The sequence below is a fragment of the Camelus dromedarius genome, chromosome 27 (assembly GCF_036321535.1).
Source record: "Camelus dromedarius isolate mCamDro1 chromosome 27, mCamDro1.pat, whole genome shotgun sequence".
Taxonomy (NCBI): Eukaryota; Metazoa; Chordata; class Mammalia; order Artiodactyla; family Camelidae; genus Camelus; species Camelus dromedarius.
Window position 1 is genome coordinate 24,612,131 of NC_087462.1, and position 18,759 is coordinate 24,630,889.

The 18,759-nt window shown below is 55.6% G+C and overlaps 1 protein-coding gene across 1 annotated transcript in view; it reads right to left on the reverse strand.

The window, feature by feature from the left end:
* ADAMTS2 (ADAM metallopeptidase with thrombospondin type 1 motif 2) overlaps window positions 1-18,759 on the reverse strand; it is a 205,767-nt gene that overhangs the window by 122,490 nt on the left and 64,518 nt on the right. The window contains exon 3 of the mRNA XM_031437967.2: window positions 12,696-12,855. Coding sequence (XP_031293827.2) covers window positions 12,696-12,855 — 160 coding nt within the window. The remainder of the gene's footprint in view (window positions 1-12,695; window positions 12,856-18,759) is intronic.

An 18,759-nucleotide genomic window follows, 5' to 3' on the forward strand; every position in this document is an offset into this window, starting at 1 on the left:
CATCCTCTCTCCGGGCCCCTGTGGCAGCCGCCTCCTGGCTCCCTGCCTCTTCCCCTTCACCCTCCTGCATAGAAACCAGGCCATGCTGCTTCTCTACTTAAAGGAGAGCACCCCCTGCCACTCCAAGACAGCCCACCGCGATCTGCCCCTCAACCTTCTCTGCCTTCACGCGGTCCTCCTGCTGGATGCCCGCCCCTGTGCCCCCAGCCCCTCCTCTCCCAGTGAGCGGCGATCCACACTTCGGATCTCACCTCCAGCCTCCAGTTACTGTGTGGCTACCTCGTGGCAACCCCTGCTGTCACCACAAGCCGTGATGGCGGGGCTGGGGGCGCTGGGTCTGTCCAGACCCTGGCCCCAGGTGGCCATCAGTAAACAGCAGTTGAATGAACTGAACTAATGAGCACTTGGGATGAGGCTTCTACGGGGCACCTGACGTCCAAAGACAGCAGCACGGTCTCTGAGTGGCAGCCAGGGTGTGCTGGGTGAGGGGGGTTGGGGAGGCGGCCTTCCCAGCCCCCGGGCGCTGCTGCGCGGCTCGCCTCCCCAGTGCAGCGCTGAAGGCGCACGACCACCTGGCACCCCAGGGGGCCCGGGCCCCAGCAGCATCCCGCCTGCACAAACCCGAGAATCTGCAGCCAGGGGCAGGAGAGCTGCCGCAACCATGAAAGCCGGCTCTGGCGGCAAGCCCTCCAGCCGCCACCAGGGACAACTGCTTCCCCAGAGTGAGGACCGTGTGACCGGCTTCCCCGGCGGGCGGCCGCGTTCATTCTTTCTTTTCACGGAAATTTAAGCACCGACTGTGTGCCAGGCACCCCAGCTGAGGCCGGGGACTCCACAGCAAGGGAGAGGCTCTCCCCACAGCTGGTGTGCTGCACGGCCTGAGACACGTCCGCCCTCACCGTCATGGGGCCTCCATTTCTGCAACTAGTTAAGTGGAGCCTTGGTGACCGGGAGGCCCCAGGTGGGGTCCAGGCTCCGCGGGCGGACAGGAGGCGCTGCACCGGGGCCAGGCCGCCCTGGGCCCCAGCCTGCTCCTCCCTGTCCCACGCAGGGGCCGACGGGCTGGCTTCGGCTGCGGTTCTACAACTTCTGGGCTGTGTGACTGTGGGCACCTCAGTTTCCTCATCGGCAAGGTGGGCACAGCGATGGCACCAACCAGGCCCGTGGAGTCACTCCAAGAGCCCCTGAGACGACGAGCCCGCCCCGCTCTGGTGCCTCCTCGGCCCGCCCCTCGTCGTGGCCCGGGCAGCAGCGCCCCCGGGCCCGCGTCTCTGCCTGCTCCCGGGGCTGCCGTGCAGAGTGAGAGACACGCTGACGCAGAGCACCCGTCTCCGCACAGGCCCTCGATAAAAGCACATGTCCCCAGCCACCGACCGGCTCCAGAACAGGAAAAGAATCAGCCATAGACTGGGCTGCGGAAAGACTGGATTTTGTGCAACAAAAACTAACAAAACTGAAGAGGAAAGAGGAACTACAGCCCGGGGAGAAGGCTTGTGTCAGACATGACAGAAAGTCGATATCTAAGGCAGATAAAGGGCTTATCCCGACATAAAAGACCCCGGGAGATGAAGGGGCAAAGAACGTAACCAGGAACAGGAAACATACAAAGTAAGCCAGCGCGGGGAGGTCATTCGTCCTTGCTGACCATCAAAGCAGCACAAATTAAAGCAAAAAGCAGCACTTCCTTCACTGCTGGGTCAGCAAAGTATCCGTGGGCAAAGCCCCTGTGCTGGTGAGGACTTGGAGATACTGGGATCTGCAGTGGGAGAGCGGTCTGGCTCTGCCCCTGAGCTATGAGTTTGTCGTGAGGTTGGATTCCATAATTATTTCGGTCACTCGGCCAAGCACCCCAGACAGCTGCTCAGAGCCAGGGCTCGGGGCATCCGGGCCAGCTCAGGCCATACCTTGCAGGGTCAGCAACAGGTACCTGTTCACAGGAGAAGAACCGAGGTCCCCAGCCAGGAGGTCCCCAAACCCGAATTCCAAGAGTGGTTGCACAAGGGGCAGGGGAGTTACCGCCACCCCGGGCAGCAGCAGTGTGAGCAGCGGGTCAGCGCTGCCTGCAGCCAGGCTAGGTGGACAGCAGACCTCTGTCTGAAGGGCCTGAGAGGCAGGCACCACAGCCCACCATGCACAGTCTCCAAGTCCCACCCACCCAGCAGATCCGGGCCCCCTGCCCAAAGTGGCAGGCTGGGGAAGGAGGACCTGGCCCACCACAGAGGCCGAGACACACACGCACGTCCAAGGGACTCTGGACCTCACCTTGTGGCCAGCTACCCTGTCCCATAGAGCAGGGCCTCTGCCTCCAGGGGCAAGGGAGGGCTGCGCGCACACCCCAGAGCTTGCTAACTTGTGGGGCAGAGTCTGGGGTCCCTGTCCCCCACTGCAAGTGTCTGGAAGCCAAATGGGCTTGGCCTGTGGCTAGCACCATTTCTCCTAGGAAATCCCTTCCTCTGAGCCAGGGCAGCAAGGGACAGTGGCAGGTGCGCAGCTCCGAAGTCAGGAGATGGGCCACCACTCTGACTTCTGCGCTTGGCGCAGCCATCTGACTGGCCTCTCCTCCCCCAGCACCCCCATCTCGACCTGCGTCACAACCAGCCACCATCCTCCCAGGGGCTCAGGCCTTTCAAAAGCCAGGAGCCATCTTTGATCCTCCCCTCACACTCCACATCCAAAAGCATCCTGAACTCATCCCCCCGCCATCTGCCGTTGGCCACCAGGACGACCCAGGGCCCCCATGGACCTCCTTGCCAGCCACTACCCCCACTGAGAGCCCTCCAAAGGCTTCCCACTGCTAGGGGAGTAAGAAACCCCCTTGCTCCCCGGCTCGACAGGATCCAGCCGTCCCCCCATCTCCAACCCTTCCCCTCTCCCGTCACTCCCTCGGCTCCAGGAACGTGGCCTTCTCTCTGCTCCTCAGTCACACCAGGGTGACTCTTACCTCAGGAAGTGCCAAGTGTTTCTACACCTGTTGTCCCCTCTGTCTGGAGCAGTGTCCCAGGCTGGGCCTTCCCTTAAACCAGGTGTGTCTTGTCTCTGACCCAGAGCACCTCCCCCTGACTCAGTCTACCCTTTCCTGGATTTTGCTTTGTGCCAGGCTTACCCCCTCTCTCTGCAGCCTCTGCTCACTGTCTCTCCCACTGGCCAGTGAGCCCCCCAAGAGCCAGGACGTCATCTGGGTCAATCTCTGATGTTACCTCCAGCACCAATCCAGCCCCGGACACAGGCAGGCACACAGTGAGTATGTGTTGAATGAATGAATGAATGAATGAATGAGTGGATGAGAAAACAAATGTGCGGCAGCGGGCGAGGTGCCTGCTCTGGAACGCAGGGTCCCCTCAAGGAGTACAGTTCTTATCTATATCACCGTCCCCATGACTGGGAGCAGCAGCGGGTGCCGGGCTCCTTCCAGCCCAGATCAGCCCCATCCGCATCCCCACGCAGGCCCAGCTCCCCGGCCGCCTCTTCCACCAGGTCCCGGACACCCCTGAACCCTGTGCCGTCCTACAAGCTCTCACCTGAGCCCTGACCTCACCCCAAGGGTGCACCTTCATCCTGCCTGGACCCCATGGAAGGCGCCCCAGCTGGGCTCCGCCCCCAGGTCCTCCCATCAGCTCCTGGCACGGCCCCTGCAGCCTTGCTTGGGGTCGAGGTGAAGCCCACACCCTAAGACTGGGCCCAGCTCAGCGGAGCCAGGTCAAGAGCTCTGGGAGCGACACCTCGGCACAAGAATCCAGCCCAAATTCCAAACACGCGTGTGTGAGAGAGAGAGGATCAGACTGAGGGAGAGAGGAACAAAGCCCAAGAAGGGGAGGAGAGAGAGCCAGACACCAGCGCTCCGTCTAATTGCGTGACCTTTCTCCAGCTCAGAGTTCCTTCAGGGCCAAGTGCACTGCGCTGCTTGGTATTAATTTGAAAGAGAAATGGGTCAAGGAAAATTGGAAATTTTTATAGAAAACACTTCAGGCTTGGAGCTGGCTGAAGTGTGTGCCAACCTGCAGAGAATTCTGAGAGGAAACAGGGCCTTGGTCAGAGGCCTCCGGCTGGTACAAATTGGCAGAGTTTGGACCTCGGGCCCAAACCCAGCTTCTGAGCTCGGCCCGGAGCCCCTGCTTCTGGCGAAGGGCCTTCTATCCTCATCAGATGTCCCAAGAGCTGTCTCTGCCGCCACATCCCTGAGGCTGGGACCCAGCACTTCTCACCTGTCACCAGGCCCCTCTGCCTCCCCAAGAGGCCTCTGTCCAGGGACCTGTCGTGGGACAACTGTCCCTCTGTCCCCCCTCCCATACATAGATCCAGCATGCTGGAAGCCCACATCTCTTTCACAGCTGTCCCATGGGGGAACCTGCAGTGTGGAGGGAGCCTCGTCGGGGTCCCGAGGGATGTTTGGGGCCCAGCTGCTCCCACCTCTGGCAGGCCGGCCAACACATCTGAAACACAAATGCCACAGACGTGTGAAGTTGTCCCTGGAGACATCACGTCTCTCCCAGTAACATCCCTGTCCGCTGTGCGGGGGATCCGCAGGGCCCATGGCCGCGGTGACAGCTAGGCACACTGCTCTTGTTAATTAAACTCCAGATGCACCCAGAGCAGAGCTTCGTTCTGAGACCGCGTGTGGTCTGGAAGCCAGGCGCGGTTACTGTGTGCCAACAGAAAGCTCTTTGGGGGTCACTCACTACAAAGGAAGGAAAGAAAGAGCATCAGTGCATCCTGTCTGATGAAGAGAGCGCCTCGGAGATGGGCAGCGAGGGCGGAGAGGGCCTCCACGCTGGGGCCAGCAGCCCCGGGTCTTGAGCGTGGGGAAGAGCGCGCACGGGCGGGGGCCACACCAAGGGTGCGATGAGGGTCAGCAGCCCCTGCGACATCACCCCTATTCTAGAGGTGAGGACCGCGAGACCCAGTGGGGTTGGGTAAGCGGCCCAGGCAGGCACACTGGACCCCTTACACCCAACTGCCCCGGCCTCTGTGCTGAGGTGGCTCCTCTGAGAACTGTCCCCTGCACCTGAGTTGAGGCCACAGCCAGGTCAGCACCAAGATCTCCATCCCTGGGTCGCATTCATCATCTGTCTGTTCACGGGGCTCCGAAGAGCCAGGCCCATCCTGGTCACACTCACCTGGCCAGTTCCACCCCAAACCAGGTCCCGGACAAGCGCGGGAGGAGAGAGGAAGGGGGGAGGGCGGGCCCGAGACACAGGGGACACTAAGTTTCAGCCTGAGGAGCGGAGCTGAGCCCGCGGGCTGTCTGCGCCAGCCAGATCGAGTGCCAGTCACAGAGGGCGTCAGGGCGGGGGCCGGGGCAGGGGAGGAGGGCACGCAGGGCAAGTCTCTACTGAAGGTTGAGGTGGGTCCAAGCCCTTGCCTGGCTGCAGGCATCACCTTTGCCTTCGGAGCCCAGCGGGCAGGGACCCCAAGCCACAGACCCCAGGCAGAAAGCCCCCTGGCTCAGCAGATAGCTCTGGAGTGGTCTCCGAAGTCTGACCCCAGACAGCACCAGGCCTCGGAGAATGTGCAGCTTGGGCTGTCCCAGAGCTGGCCCCCGCCCACCACCCCGGCGTGAGGCCACGTCACTGCACTGGTATCTCCAACAGCTGTCCAGGGGGCTGGCCGCGGAGCAGTGGGAGTGCCGAGGCCTCTGCCAAGGATGTGCTCAGCTCTGAAGCACGCCTCCCGGAGCTGGGCCAGCTGCCTCAGGTTTCACAATCGGTCCTTCTTCTCCTTGGGTTTCCTCTAGTCCCCAAGCTGCAGGCATAGCCCGGGGGCAGAACAAGGAGGAGGACCTGAGAGGGCCCTGGGCATCGAGCCCCGAGGTCCTAGACTTTCAGCTGTAATTCAGAGAGCCGGCAACAGCCACTGGACAGGGCACGAGCCAAGTGCAGTGGGAGAGCCCTTCAGTCACCACCTGAGAGCGCCAGGCCAGGCCCCAGGCTCTGGCGAATGGCTCAGAAGGTGCCTGGTTGGGGGACACAGAGCAGAGAGAGGCCCCAGCATTTGGACTCTGGCCAGGTCTAGGGCTCAGGGTGCAAAGCCTGCCAAAGGCCTCTCCCCCACTTCCACAGGGACCTCAGACGTCAACACTTTGATATCACGCAGGCTGAGTCATGGCCAGGATGTCACCCTCATCCCCAGAACCTGTGAGTAAATTATACGGCTAAAGAGACTTAGCAGATGTGATTAAGTTAAGAATCCTGACATGAGAAGATGCTGCTGGATTATCCCAGTGAGTCAAACATAATCGTAAGTGTCCTTATAAGAGACGGACAGAGAGAAACTTGACCGCAGATGAGGGGAAGGGGCTGCGAACACAGAGCGGAGACTGGAGTGATGCAGCCACAAGCCAAGGAGTGCCCAGGGCTGCCAGAAGCTGGGAGAGGCCAAGAACGGGGTTGCCTCTCAGGTCGCTAGAGGAAGCCAGCCCCACTGACACCTTGATTTTAGCCCCTCAGATCCATCTTGGACCTCTGACCTCCGGAACTGTAAGAGAATAAATCTGTGTTGTTTTAAGACACTAAGTTTGTGATAACTTGCAACAGGACCCTAAGACCGCTGTAGGGCAGAAAGCCCCCCGAGTCTGGCTTCCAGCAGGCTAACGCCCCCTGCACACCCGCTGCCTGTTATCCCCAATCCCTGCCCCCCACCCCCAGTCAGGCCTCACCCTTGGCTGGGCCCTTATGACTCACACCCACTGCGTCACTGAGGCAGGCCTGGCCATCTTCCTGCCACTCAGTGGAGCCTTGCCCACTTCCCATCCGTGGCCTGTCTTAACAGGGATACACTCACTCCGTGCACCATTGCCCTGGCCTCCCGGCCGGCCTCCAACCAGGACCAGACCAGGCTGGCTAAAACACAGAACCATCTGTCAGGCCCTTTCCCTTGCTGAGGCTGCCCACTGCCTGCGGGACTTCATGCAGACCCTGGAACATTCTAGTCTGTGGCCTCCGTGAGCGCCGGGCATCAGCTCCGACCCTCCGGCTCCTGGCCCGAGCGCCTGCCACTGGACAGCCTGGCTCCTTGGCAGCCTGGAAGACTACGTGGCTCGGGGCACCGGGACGGGGCAGAGCCACGCAGTGGGTCAGGGGCGGTGGGGGGGGCTGTGGGCCGCCGGGTGGAGACTGGGCCGGCGGGCCACGCTTGGCCACGTGGAGGAGCCACGCAGCGCTGGCTCCCCGTCCCCTCTCTCCTCGCAGGCTTCCCCTGGCAGCAGCGGGGCAGAGCTCTCCCGAGGGCAGTGTGCCTCCTCTGCCCGCCAGGGAGGACGCCGCAGCCAGACAGCGGCGGGCAGAGGCTTGGCACTGGCTGTTTCCGAGGAGGAGGCAGCCAAGGTCACAGGCACGGAGCTGTCTGACTGCTCCTTCCTCGGCCCGGGCCCAGAGCGAGGCGGGGCGGGAGGCACTGCGGCCCGGGAACCACCTGCCCCGCAGAAGCCCACAGCCCCTCCTCTGTCCCAAGGCCCTACCCGGGGACCGCAGAGGGCCCATGAGGAGGGCAAGGGACACTTCCGCCTGTGCATCTCAGAAAGCACAGGTGGCCCCTGGGGGTCGTGTTTTATTTGGCCCATATGGTGCTTTTCAGAAACTTGAAGCAATGCTTTAAAATCAGGAGAGTTCACATTAAAGTTCTGATGTCTGGATTCTCTTGACAGTAAGAGGACTGGCTGCCCCCGGCCCACACTCCCACCAGGTCTCAATCAAAGGAGCCAAGGAGGGGCTGCCCTGGGGACAAGGTCTCCCGTCCGTCCTGTGCCCGCGGTGAGGCCCGGGCCAGATGCCACGTGCCCCCGCACGCACGCTGCTGTTCCCACTTTAGCAGAGATGCACTCTCTGCGGCCGGGTTTGTATCCAAGGCAGGAAAACAAGAGCCAGACCAAGGGTGGCTGCCATTCTTTTTCTGATCCTCTGTGCTGTCCTACTGGCCCTGCCTGCCGAGCCCTGCAGGCCTCTGAGTTTGCAGCCCTTGTCCTGGGGATGGCACGACTTCCTGCAACTGGCACTGTGCGCCTGACAGAGACCACACGCCCAGCACACAGCCCAGGGATCTTTCCTAGCAAGTGGGGATCTTCCCAGAATCCCAAGTTCAGCAAGGCCGCCTTCTCCGTTCGCGTGGTCTCGGGCTCCAGGCCCGAGCTTCTCCAGGCCCCACAGTCTGGCTGAAACTGCACCGCACTAGGGTCCAGCTGAGGCAGAAGCGGGGCAAGGGGCCTGCCTGAGCTGTGCCTGAGCACCGGCCCCTGAGAAGAAGTGAAAGAAGCCGGCAGAGTTGCTCCTCCACAAATGCGCTCCCCATTCAATGCACAGCCAGCCTAGTAAGGGAGGCGGCTCACTCCCCGCACAAGCTGAGTGGTGGCCCCCAAAGCTACCGGGTCCTTCGTGGTACGTGACCACACAGGCAGGCAGAGACTGGAGGGATGCAGCCACAAGCCAAGAAATGCTAGCAGCCACCAGAAGCTGCGACCGGCAAGGAACAGACTCCCCCAGACCCTCCAGAGGGGACATAGCCCCGCCAACACCTCCATTTCAGACCAGTGACACTGATTTCAGGCTTCTGCCCTCCCAAACCATGAGAGGATGAGCTGCGGGTGTTTTAAGCCGCCCTGCGGGTGGGAGTGGGTCACGGCAGCCTGAGACTTGGAGTCATGTGACATTCCAGGATCACCCAGTGCAAGCTCTGAGCAGGGCTTCCCAGCTGGGCTGGGGGCTCCTCACCCCACACCCCCTGGCCTGGCTCCCCATCACAGCCCCAGACAGTGGTGACAGATGGCACCCAGGGCAGGGCTCAGGCAGGGGCCCAGAGCTCGGAGTGAGGCTCTGTCCATGCTTGTGTGCAAATGCAAACACAGATGCATGCCCACACGTACAGACACACATGCACACGCTCACATGCAAGCACCAGAGAGGCCAGTGTCACAGAGCACACCTCCCAACATATGGCCCTAGGCACAGGGCTGCCTCTAGGGAGGACTGAGAATGGGACTCAGGGTGCTGGAGAAGGGTCCGTCCCAGGGGAGGCCTGAAGATGCCCGAACCACCTCTCTCTAAAAGGCCACACTGGCAGCCTGGGCTCAGAGCTCTGCCCTCCTGGCCCAGCCAGGCTCCCAGGCCCAACAGAGCCAAGCAGAGATGCTTCCGTAACACCTGTGAGGCCAGTGAGGAGAGATGTCACCCTAGTCTCCCTTGACCCCTTGCCCACCCCAGTACTCTCCTCCTGGGCTCAAGCTGCCCAGTGCACACCCCCGACCCTGCCCTGAGTCCCAGAAGACACGTTAAAACCTTCACTTTCCATCCATTTCCCCAGGCAGCCAGCAGCCCAGCAGCTGACCATTAGTGAGGCTCCCGGAGCCCCTGAGGTCACCCCAGGAAGCCTGATGGCGGCTCAGGGAAACAGAGCAACAGCAACGAGGCTCAGTGCCCTGGAGGGGCTGAGTGCGACACCCCCACCCCTACAGGCACCCCCCCAAACCCCCCACAGGCACTCCCCAACCCCCCACAGGCACCCCGCCATCAACCCCCCCACCAACACCCCACAGGTACCCCCACCCACGCCACCTGCCACAGGCAACCCCCATACCCACACCCACCAGCCACAGACACCCTGTGGAAATTTGTAATTCTGCAAGACATTTCTGTATTTAAAAAATAGGACATGGGCTGTTCAAAACGTGTCTGGAGACTGAGTTGGGCTTACATGCCTCTTTTATAAGCCTCGCCTTCTCTTAAACAGCACTGGGAGGGGCCGTTCACCTCATTTAACTGGAGTGACAGAGGTGACTTGGGGAGAATGGCCACTCTGACTCCAGGACTAGAACTGAGCCTCAACTCAGGCCCAGATCCTCCTCCCCGGGGCCTGCGAGCCGCCTCTGCACACGGTGCCTCCCCCACACTGTCTGCTCCTGTGTGATTTTTGTGTTGACACATAATTTCATTACTCTTGGGCACAAACCTAGAAGAATTGCTGGGTCACAGGGTAACTCTAGGCTGAACCTTTTGAGGAAATTGCCAGACTGTTTCCCAGCGTGTCCTGAGCGTGCTGTCCCCTCCCCTGGGGATCAGATGCCCTGGCTCTCACCACCCTCCACAGGCACCCCCACACCCCCACCAATCCCCACAGGCACCCCCACCCCATTCTCACACCCACACCCAGCCAGATGCCAATCTCCCAGGCCAGGAGGCCCAGGACAGTCTTTCCCCTTCCTCAGAGGACCCATTATACCCACGGCCCGCCAGTAAGTGGGTGATTCAAACTTGCTTCCAGAAGTCCCTTGTGGGGGCCGGAGGAAGCCCCCGGTCAGCACCTCCTGCCTGCTTTGGCCAGAGCCACACCAATACGTCAGGGTTCCCGTCAGAATTCACCGGAAGGAGGATCCCCTGGCTTATACATACACACTGAGAGCCTCTGCAAAGAGGTCCTGGTGTCCTGCGCCCAGCAGGCTGTGTCCTCTCACAGGAAAGAGCACAGAGGCCGGGTGCACGCCCAGCCAAGGACACTGCTTTTATGTATCTCCTCGCTGCCTCTGCAGGCCCTGGCGAGGCCCAGGCTGACGGAGGGCTGGACCGTCTCAAGTCACTCAGAGCAGCCCCAGCATAAAATGTGTCTGGACCACCTCCAGCCAGTGAGAGGGCCTCAGCCCTGGGCCCAGTGGAAACAATCAGGCACATGCAAGGAGAAATGTGCTCTCTGTGGACAAGTCACCCACACGGGGTCAAGCTGACACTGGGCAGGGACGTCAAGGAAAGGAGGCTTGGTGCCAGACTCTGGGTCTGTGGCCCAGACCCACTGTCCTTGGCCCACAGCCCGGAGCCGAAACACCCACAGCCCAGGGCTGAGGGCTGAGGGCTGAGGTCTAGAGCTCAGCCTGGGACAGCTCCCCTGACCCCTCCCACTTCAGTGCAGCCTCAGCCCCAGACCATGCAGTTGGCTGTCCCCAGAATCTTCTAAGGTCAATGGTTTCTGGGCTTATTCAGAGTTTGAAATTCCTTTCCTGCATTCTGAGTTCCAAGCTTTCACAGAAGACAGATAGGCAGAGGGCGTGGGGGGAAGGATTCAAGAGAAGATGCCAAAAGACCCACAGAAGCCCAGAGAATCAGGCAAGGCTGGCCAGGCCACGGGGGAGGGCTGCTATGCCCAGGAGACAGGTACCACATGGAATCTGGGTCTGGCAGCATGGCCAGGGCGCCTGGCAGCCTCACCTCGCCCAGCCTAAGCAGGGGGCCCCCCCCAGGAACCCCGAGTCTCCCAGCAGAGGCCAGCCCGGAAGCCCCGAGCCCACAGTGGCCAGGCCCTCAGTTCTCTCAGACACAGGCACTTTTAATCCCTCTGGCAGGTGAGAAGGCAGAGGCCAGAGGCCCAAACCTGCCCAAGGGCGGACAACCAGCAAGGAGCAAACCCGGGGGCCCTGATCCCTGGTCGGAAGCGCGTCCCCTGCCCCATTCTCACTCCTGACCTCACCCATGGGGTTACCCTCCATTCCCCCCCATGCAGAGACGCCCAAGGGTGGGAAAGAGGCAGGAGGGGCTGAGGCTGGGGGAGGCTGGCGGGCAGCGCCTGGGGGCCCCCCCTGCTGTCAGCAGCCCAGAAAGACATCGATTCATCCCCTGAGAAGAAGGGCCTGCCGGACGTATCGATCGGCTCTAGAGAGCCCTGGGCTTCCTGGTGGAGCAATTCCTTTGCAAAGGTACCTGACACCGTTCCTTGAAATTAGAATGGTGCCCTGCCAGGCTGCACCCAATTTATCTGTCAGCTAGGAAGTCAGAGAGGCCTCAAAGAAATGAGCCAGGGCTGCTTGGGGCACTGGGAGAGTCTTGGCTAATCACAGCATGCTGGGCTGGCCCCCCCGGGGCTTCCTGCAAACAGGCAGCGGAGCCTGACCCGAGACCCAGGCCTCCAAGCCCTGCCCTTGCCACTTGCCATGACTGAGCAGAGCAAAGGGTCTAGAACCAGAAACTGAGGGCTGAGCCCACTCCACAAGAGCCAGTCTTGCAAGGACCACAGCCAGGGCTCGACCTGGCCTGGCTGCGACCCGGGACCCAGACCCTGAGAACGCTGGGGAGGGATGGGCTGGGGGTGGGCCTGGCCTCCCGAAGGGTTCGGAGAGGCTGCACCAAGCCTGCCCAGCAGCACCTCCCACACTCCTGGGCCCAGAGCACACTTTTCACGCGAGCCTGTGCACAGGGTGCCGAGGCCGCTGGGTGCACCTCGGGGGTCTCTGTGGAGCACTACCTTCCCCTCCCGGCACCTCGCTGTCTCCCAGAGGGAGCAGGGTCCGAAGGGGCCAAAGGGGCGCTCAGGGCCTTTCTCTGTGAGCAGCCCGCGAGGGGCGGTCACCTTCGCAGGGACAGCACAGCGCAGGGGCAGGGGAGAGGCTGTCTGCGGGGAGCAGACGCCTTCATCAGACGCACAGGCTCAGAGACAGGCGCAGGACTGAGGCCGGGGCACAGGCCTGGGCTGGGCTCCCCGTGATCGCTGACACCTGCTAACCCTTGGAGAGCAGAAGGTAAGGCCCTCAGGCAGCCTTTACTGCCCTCTATGGAGGCCTCAGACCTGCAGGTTTATGACCCACATGCACCCAGACCACGGTGCTGTGTGGTCAGCAAGGGTGGGTCTCAGCCTCGGCCTGGGACCAGGCCTGCAGAGAGGGTGCCTGAGACCCCTGGGAGGACATTAAGGGGTTCACCATGCAACGCTCCCACCTGTAGCAGCCTTACCTGTGTCCAGGGCCTGTGGTCCCCCCAGAGGAGGGGGCCTGGGGGTGTGCGGCCGGCGATACACCACGTGCACACGGCCCTGCTCAGCCTCCTTGGCCGCCAGCCCCTTCTCCAGCGGCTCAATGAAGAACTCCTCTTCCTCCATACGGATCAGGCCAGCCTGCAGGGCAAAGACAGATGGTTCAAATTCCCCGAGCACAGCAGACGGAGGAGGGGAAGCAGCGAGGGGGGTGCCAGAGGGCAGAAGCTCCCACCTGGACCAGTGGGCCCTGCCCAGCACCCTAGCTAGGTGCTGGCTTGAGCCCTGGGCTGGGGAGGGCATGGACAGGTGGCCCTAGAGGCCCCCTCATTCCAGAGCCTCCACTTCTAGCCACCAGGGCAGAGCCACTGGATGGTGGGGAAACCCATCTGAGGAAAGCGTTCTGCCTGGGTCAGCCCCACCCTCGCCTCCAAGAGCCCAAAGTTCAAGACAAAGTCCAAAACTGTCAGCTGGGAACTGAATCTGTCACAGACATGTTCAGTTGGACCCAAACAGTATTTTCAAAGCTCTGAACCCAACACTCAAAATGCTGCAATTTCACATTTCAAAAATGGAATTCCAGCTTTCTGTGGAAAATGCAGGCTGTGACCACAATGCACACTGCCCAGCAGTAGACACCATGGGTGGGGCATGCATCCCTGCAGCTGGCCATATCCCCACTGTCCATCCTTTTATCCACAAGGGTCCCCAGCCCAGACTGTACAGCAACTGAACCTCAGCTTCCCCCACAGCCGGCTATGGACCTTCCAAGCTGCAAAGCCCTTGATGGACCCCTGTTCCCATCAGGAGTCAGGCTGCTCTGTACTCTGGCGTCCAAGGCTCTCAGCCTGCCACTGCCCTCCCCGCCCCCAGCTCACAGACTACACACCAGTCCCTGAAACAGCCCTGTCCTTCCAACACACTGCACACCGTCTGGCCTCTGGGCTCCCTGCTCCTGTCCCCAACCTTGATCATCTAGTAAATGCCAATTCTCTTTCAATGCCTGGCTCAGAACCGCCTACCCACCCAATTCCAAGCCCTCAACTGCAGCCACATGGCTGTGCCCTCCCCTTGAGTCCCCACTGCCATCACTGCTCCATCCAGCTGCCACACTTTGGGTTTTTGGGTTCATTATCCATAAACCACGTAAAAAGATGTACACAGTTAACATATACAACTGAGTTTGGGAATGAGTACACACTCATGAAACTCTCACCACGATGAGAGCCATGAACAGCCAGCGCCTCTCACAGCATCCTCCATACCCTTTACTGTTATCATTCTTTGTGGTAAGAATCCTACATATAACATCAACCCTCTTAGCAAATTTTAATTATATGACAGAGTATTGTTAGCTATAGGCAGTGTGCTGTATCAAAGATCTCCAGAACTTCCTTATCTTGCATAACTGAAATTCTGCACCCTTTGACCATCACTTCCCACTTCCTCCTCTCCCCAGCCCCCGGCAATCATTATCCAACACTCGACTTCTCTGAGTTTTTAGATCCCGTGTGTAAGTGAGATCTTACAGCATTTGTCTTTCTGTATCTAGTTTATTTCACTTAGCATAATATCCTTCAGTGCCAGCCATATTGTTGCAAATGGCAAGACCTCCTTCGTTATAAAGGCCAGGTAAGTATGCACCACATTTCTTTATCAATTTGTCATCCCTAGATGGATATTTGGATTGTCTCCATGTCTGTTGTGAACAATGCTGTAATGAACAAGAGAGTGCAGCTACCTCTTCAATACTCTGTTTTCATTTTCTTTGGACACATTCCCAGAAGTGGAATGGTTGATCACATAATAGTTCTATTTTTAATTTTTCGAGGAACCTCCACACTGTTCTCCACAGTGACTAAACCAATTTCCATTCCAACCAGCACTGCACAAGGGCTCCCTTTCTCCACGGCCTCACCAACACTTGTTATTTCTTGTGTGTTTAACAACCATGCTAACAGATGTGAGATGATATCTCATTGTGGGTTTGATTTGCATTCCCTGATGATTAGTAATGTTGAGCACCTTTTCATGTATTTCTTGGCCATTTGCATGTATTTTTTGGGAAAAAAAATCTATTCGAGTCTTTTGCCCATTTTTAACTGGATTTTCTTTTCTTTTTCCTTTTTCTTTCTTTCTTTCTTTTTTTCTTGCTTTTGAATTGTATGAGTTCTTTATGTATTTTGGATATCAACCCCTTATCCGATTTGCAAAAGTTTCCTCCCATTCTGTAGGTTGCCTTTTCATTTTGCTTCATTTTGCTTGTAGTTCTTTGGCTATGCACAAGTTATTTCATTTGATGTATTCCCATTTGTTGATCTTTGCTTTTATTGTTTATGCTTTTGGCATAATACCCAAGGTCAAGGAGCTTTTCCCCTAAATTTTCTTCTAGGAGTTCTATGGTTTCAAGTCTTACATTCAAGTCTTTAATCTGTTTCCAAGTTAATCCAGTTTATTTTTGTGAGTGTAGGATAGAGGTCCAATTTCATCCTTTTGCATATGAATATCCAATCTGACTAACACCATTTATTGAAGAGGCAATCTTCCCACATTGAGTATTCTTGGCTCTCTTGTCAAATATAAGTTGATTGTATATGCATAAGGTTATTTCTGGGCTCTTGATTCTGTTCCCTTGGTCTGTGTATCTGTTGTTATGTCAGTACCATACTGTTTTGATTACTATAGCTTTGTAATATAGCTTGAAGACAGAAAGTATTATGCCTCCAGCTTTGTTCTTTCTCAAGATCACTTTGACTCTTTGAGGCATTTTATGGTTCCATAAAAATTTTAGGATTGTTTTTTCTATCGGAATTTGGGATTTTGACAGGAATTGCATTGAATCTATAAATGGTTTGGGGTACTATGGACATTTTAACAATATTAACTCTTCTGACCCCTGAACACAGTACATCATCCCATTTATCTGTGTCTTCTTCAGTATCCTTCATCAGTATCTTAGAGTTTTTGGTGCATAAATCCTTCACTTCTTTGGGTAAAATTTATGCCTAAGTATTTTACTATCTTAGATGCTATTGCAAATAAGAAAGTTTTATTTCTTTTTCCGTTAGTTCACTATTAGTGTATAGAAATGCAACTGATTTTTATGTTGATTTTTGTATCCTAAAACTTTACTGAATTTGTTCTAACTTTTTTTTTTTTTGATAGAGTCTTTATGATTTTCTACATACAAGATCATGTCAACAAGAAACAGGAACAATTTTTTTTTTCCTACTTGGATGCCTTTTATTTCTTTTTATTACCTGACTGCTCTGGCTAGAATTTCCAGTACTATGTTGAATAGGGGTGGTGAGAATGGGCACCCATGTCTTACTCATGATCTTAGAGAGGAAGCTTTCAACTTTTCACCATTGAGTGTGATGTTAGCTATGGGCTTGTCACATACCTGGCTTTTATTATGTTGAAGTGTGTTCCTTCTACACTGAATTTGTTTAGTTTTTATCATGCAAGAGGTTGAATTTTGTCAAATGCTTTTTCTGCATCTATTGAAATGACCATATGAATTTTATTTTTCATTCTATATCACATTTATTGATTCACATATGTTGAACCAACCCTGCATCCCAGGGATAAATCCCATGTGATCACAGTGTACAATCTTTTTAATGTGCTGCTGAATTTGGTTCTAATATTTTATTGAGAATTTTTCCATCTATATTCCTTGGGGAAACTGGCCTGTAGTTTTCTTTTCTTAGAATATCTTTATCTGGCTTTGGTATCAGGATAGTGCTGGCCTCATAAAAATGAGTTTAGGAGTGTTCCTTCCTCTCCAAATTTTTGGAAGAGTCTGAGAAGGACTGACATTAATTCTTTAATATCTGGTAGAATTCACTCGTAATACAATGTAGTCCTGGACTTTTCTCTGTTTAGAGATTTTGATTACAGATTCAATCTCCCCACTCACTGCAGATCTGTTTTGATCTTCTATTTCTTCATGAGTCAGTCATGGTAGGAGGTATGGTTCTAGGAATCTATCCATTTCTTCTAGGTTGTCCAAGTTGTTGGTCTACATTTGCTCATAGAAGTCTCTTACAATCCTTTATATTCCTGTGACATTGTAATTTACACCTTTTTATACTGTGTGTCCATGAACAAATTATTGTAGTGATAGCTACTTTAGAATTAGAATTAGAACCTTCTGATTTTGACTATATACTTACCCTTACCAGTGTGGCATATTATTTGCACATTTTCCCATTACTAATTAGAGTCCTTTTGTTTCAGCTTTCTGCATTTCTCATAAGACAGGACTAGCAGTCATGTTTGTTTGGAAAAGTCTTTATCTTGCCTTCATTTCTGAAAGACAACTTTGCCAGGCAGAGCATTTTTTGCTGGTAGTTTCTTCCTGGTAGTTTCTTCCCTCCAGCACTTTGAATGTATCATTCCACCCCCTCCTGGCCTGTAAGGTTTCTGCTGAGAAATCCATGGAGAGCCTTATTGGGATTCTCCTGTATGAGAGAAAGTTTTTGTCTTGCTGCTTTTAAAATTATCCTTGTCTTCACTTTTAGATAGCTTATTATCATATGCCTTGGAAAAGATCACTTTGGGGTGACCTATGAACTTCACAAACTTAAATGTCCAAATCTCTCTCCAAAGTTTGGGAAGTTCTCAAACACTGTTTCTTTAAATAAACACTGTGCCACATTATCACCCCTTCTCCTTCTTGGACTTTAACAGTGCATGTTGTTTCTCTTAACGCGTCCCATTGCTTTCCTCATTCCTTTTCGTCCTTTTTTCTTTTGGCTCCTCTGACTAGACAATCTCACATGATCTGCCTTCCAGCTCACTGCTTCTTTCTTCCGCTTGGTCCCGTTGGCTGCTGGTGTTCAGGGCTGAATTCTTCAGTTCAGTCATTGTGTTCTTCGGCTCCAAAACTTATTTGGCTCTTTTTTTATATTTTCCATCTCTTTGTTGAACTTTTCATTATGTTCTTATATCATTTTCCTGGTTTCATATTAAATTGTTTCTCTGTGTTCTCTTGTAGCTTTCTGAGCATCTATAGAACAATTATTTTGAATTCTTTATCAGGCAATTCAAGCATCTTGTTTCTTTTGGGTCAGTTACTGGAAGTTTACTCTGCTCCTTTGATGTTATCATGTTTCCCCAATTCTTCAAAATCTTTGTAGCTTTGCATAGCTTTCTGTGCATTTCCAGACGTTATGGACTGAGTTGAGTAAGGAAAGACCCTCACCTGCAGGGTGGAGTGGAACTTTATAAAGCATATGGGCAGTTACTTAATTTTAAAAAAGGCAAAACCTGAACCACTTTCTGCACTTAAAGAGCTCGAGCAGTTCAAATGCACTATCTATCTTAGATAGACATGATTTCTTAAATTTTAAAATATTGTACTATTTATGGTGTGGGGTTTTTCTAACTAATATGCAAATAAATTTAACCATTTCAGAAAAAAAAGGGGTCTGCAATGGCTGCAAGGACTCTTGGGGTCCTCAGTGGGGCCCCCAGGTCCAGAAGCTAGGGACCAGGGCAGGCAGTAGTGGTGGCCAGAGCCAGGGGCATGCATGAACCCAGCAGCAGGGGCCAGCTGGAGGTACCTGTGTAGCATCAGGGTCCAGTTGCAGACACTTGTGGAAGGATCAGGGCCAGCAGTGAGGACCAGAGGCAACCGCAGCTACCTGAGCCCTGGCTGTTGACATCCACCTTTTTTGGCTGCAGGGTCTCATCATGGGTGCACACATGGCAGTGGAGGCTGGTGACAGGAATCAGGGCAATGGCATGCATGTGCACAGTCGGAGGCTAGCCCTGGGTGTCCGCATGGTGGTGGGGGTCAACCAGAGGGGTCAAAGTCGGCATTCTGCATTTACGCGGCTGCAGGGGCCTGGGCTGGCTGCCCGTGCAGATCCTGTGTTGAGGGTGGGGGGAAGAAGGGAGCAAGAGGGTGCAGGTGCCTGGTGTCCGTGAACATGAAAACCTGTGGAGCAAAACCTCAGCTGTAAAATCCACAGGGGGTCTGCCGCGGCCGTGCTGGCCATCGGTTTCTTCAGTGGTGGAAGCTGCTGGGGGCCTCCG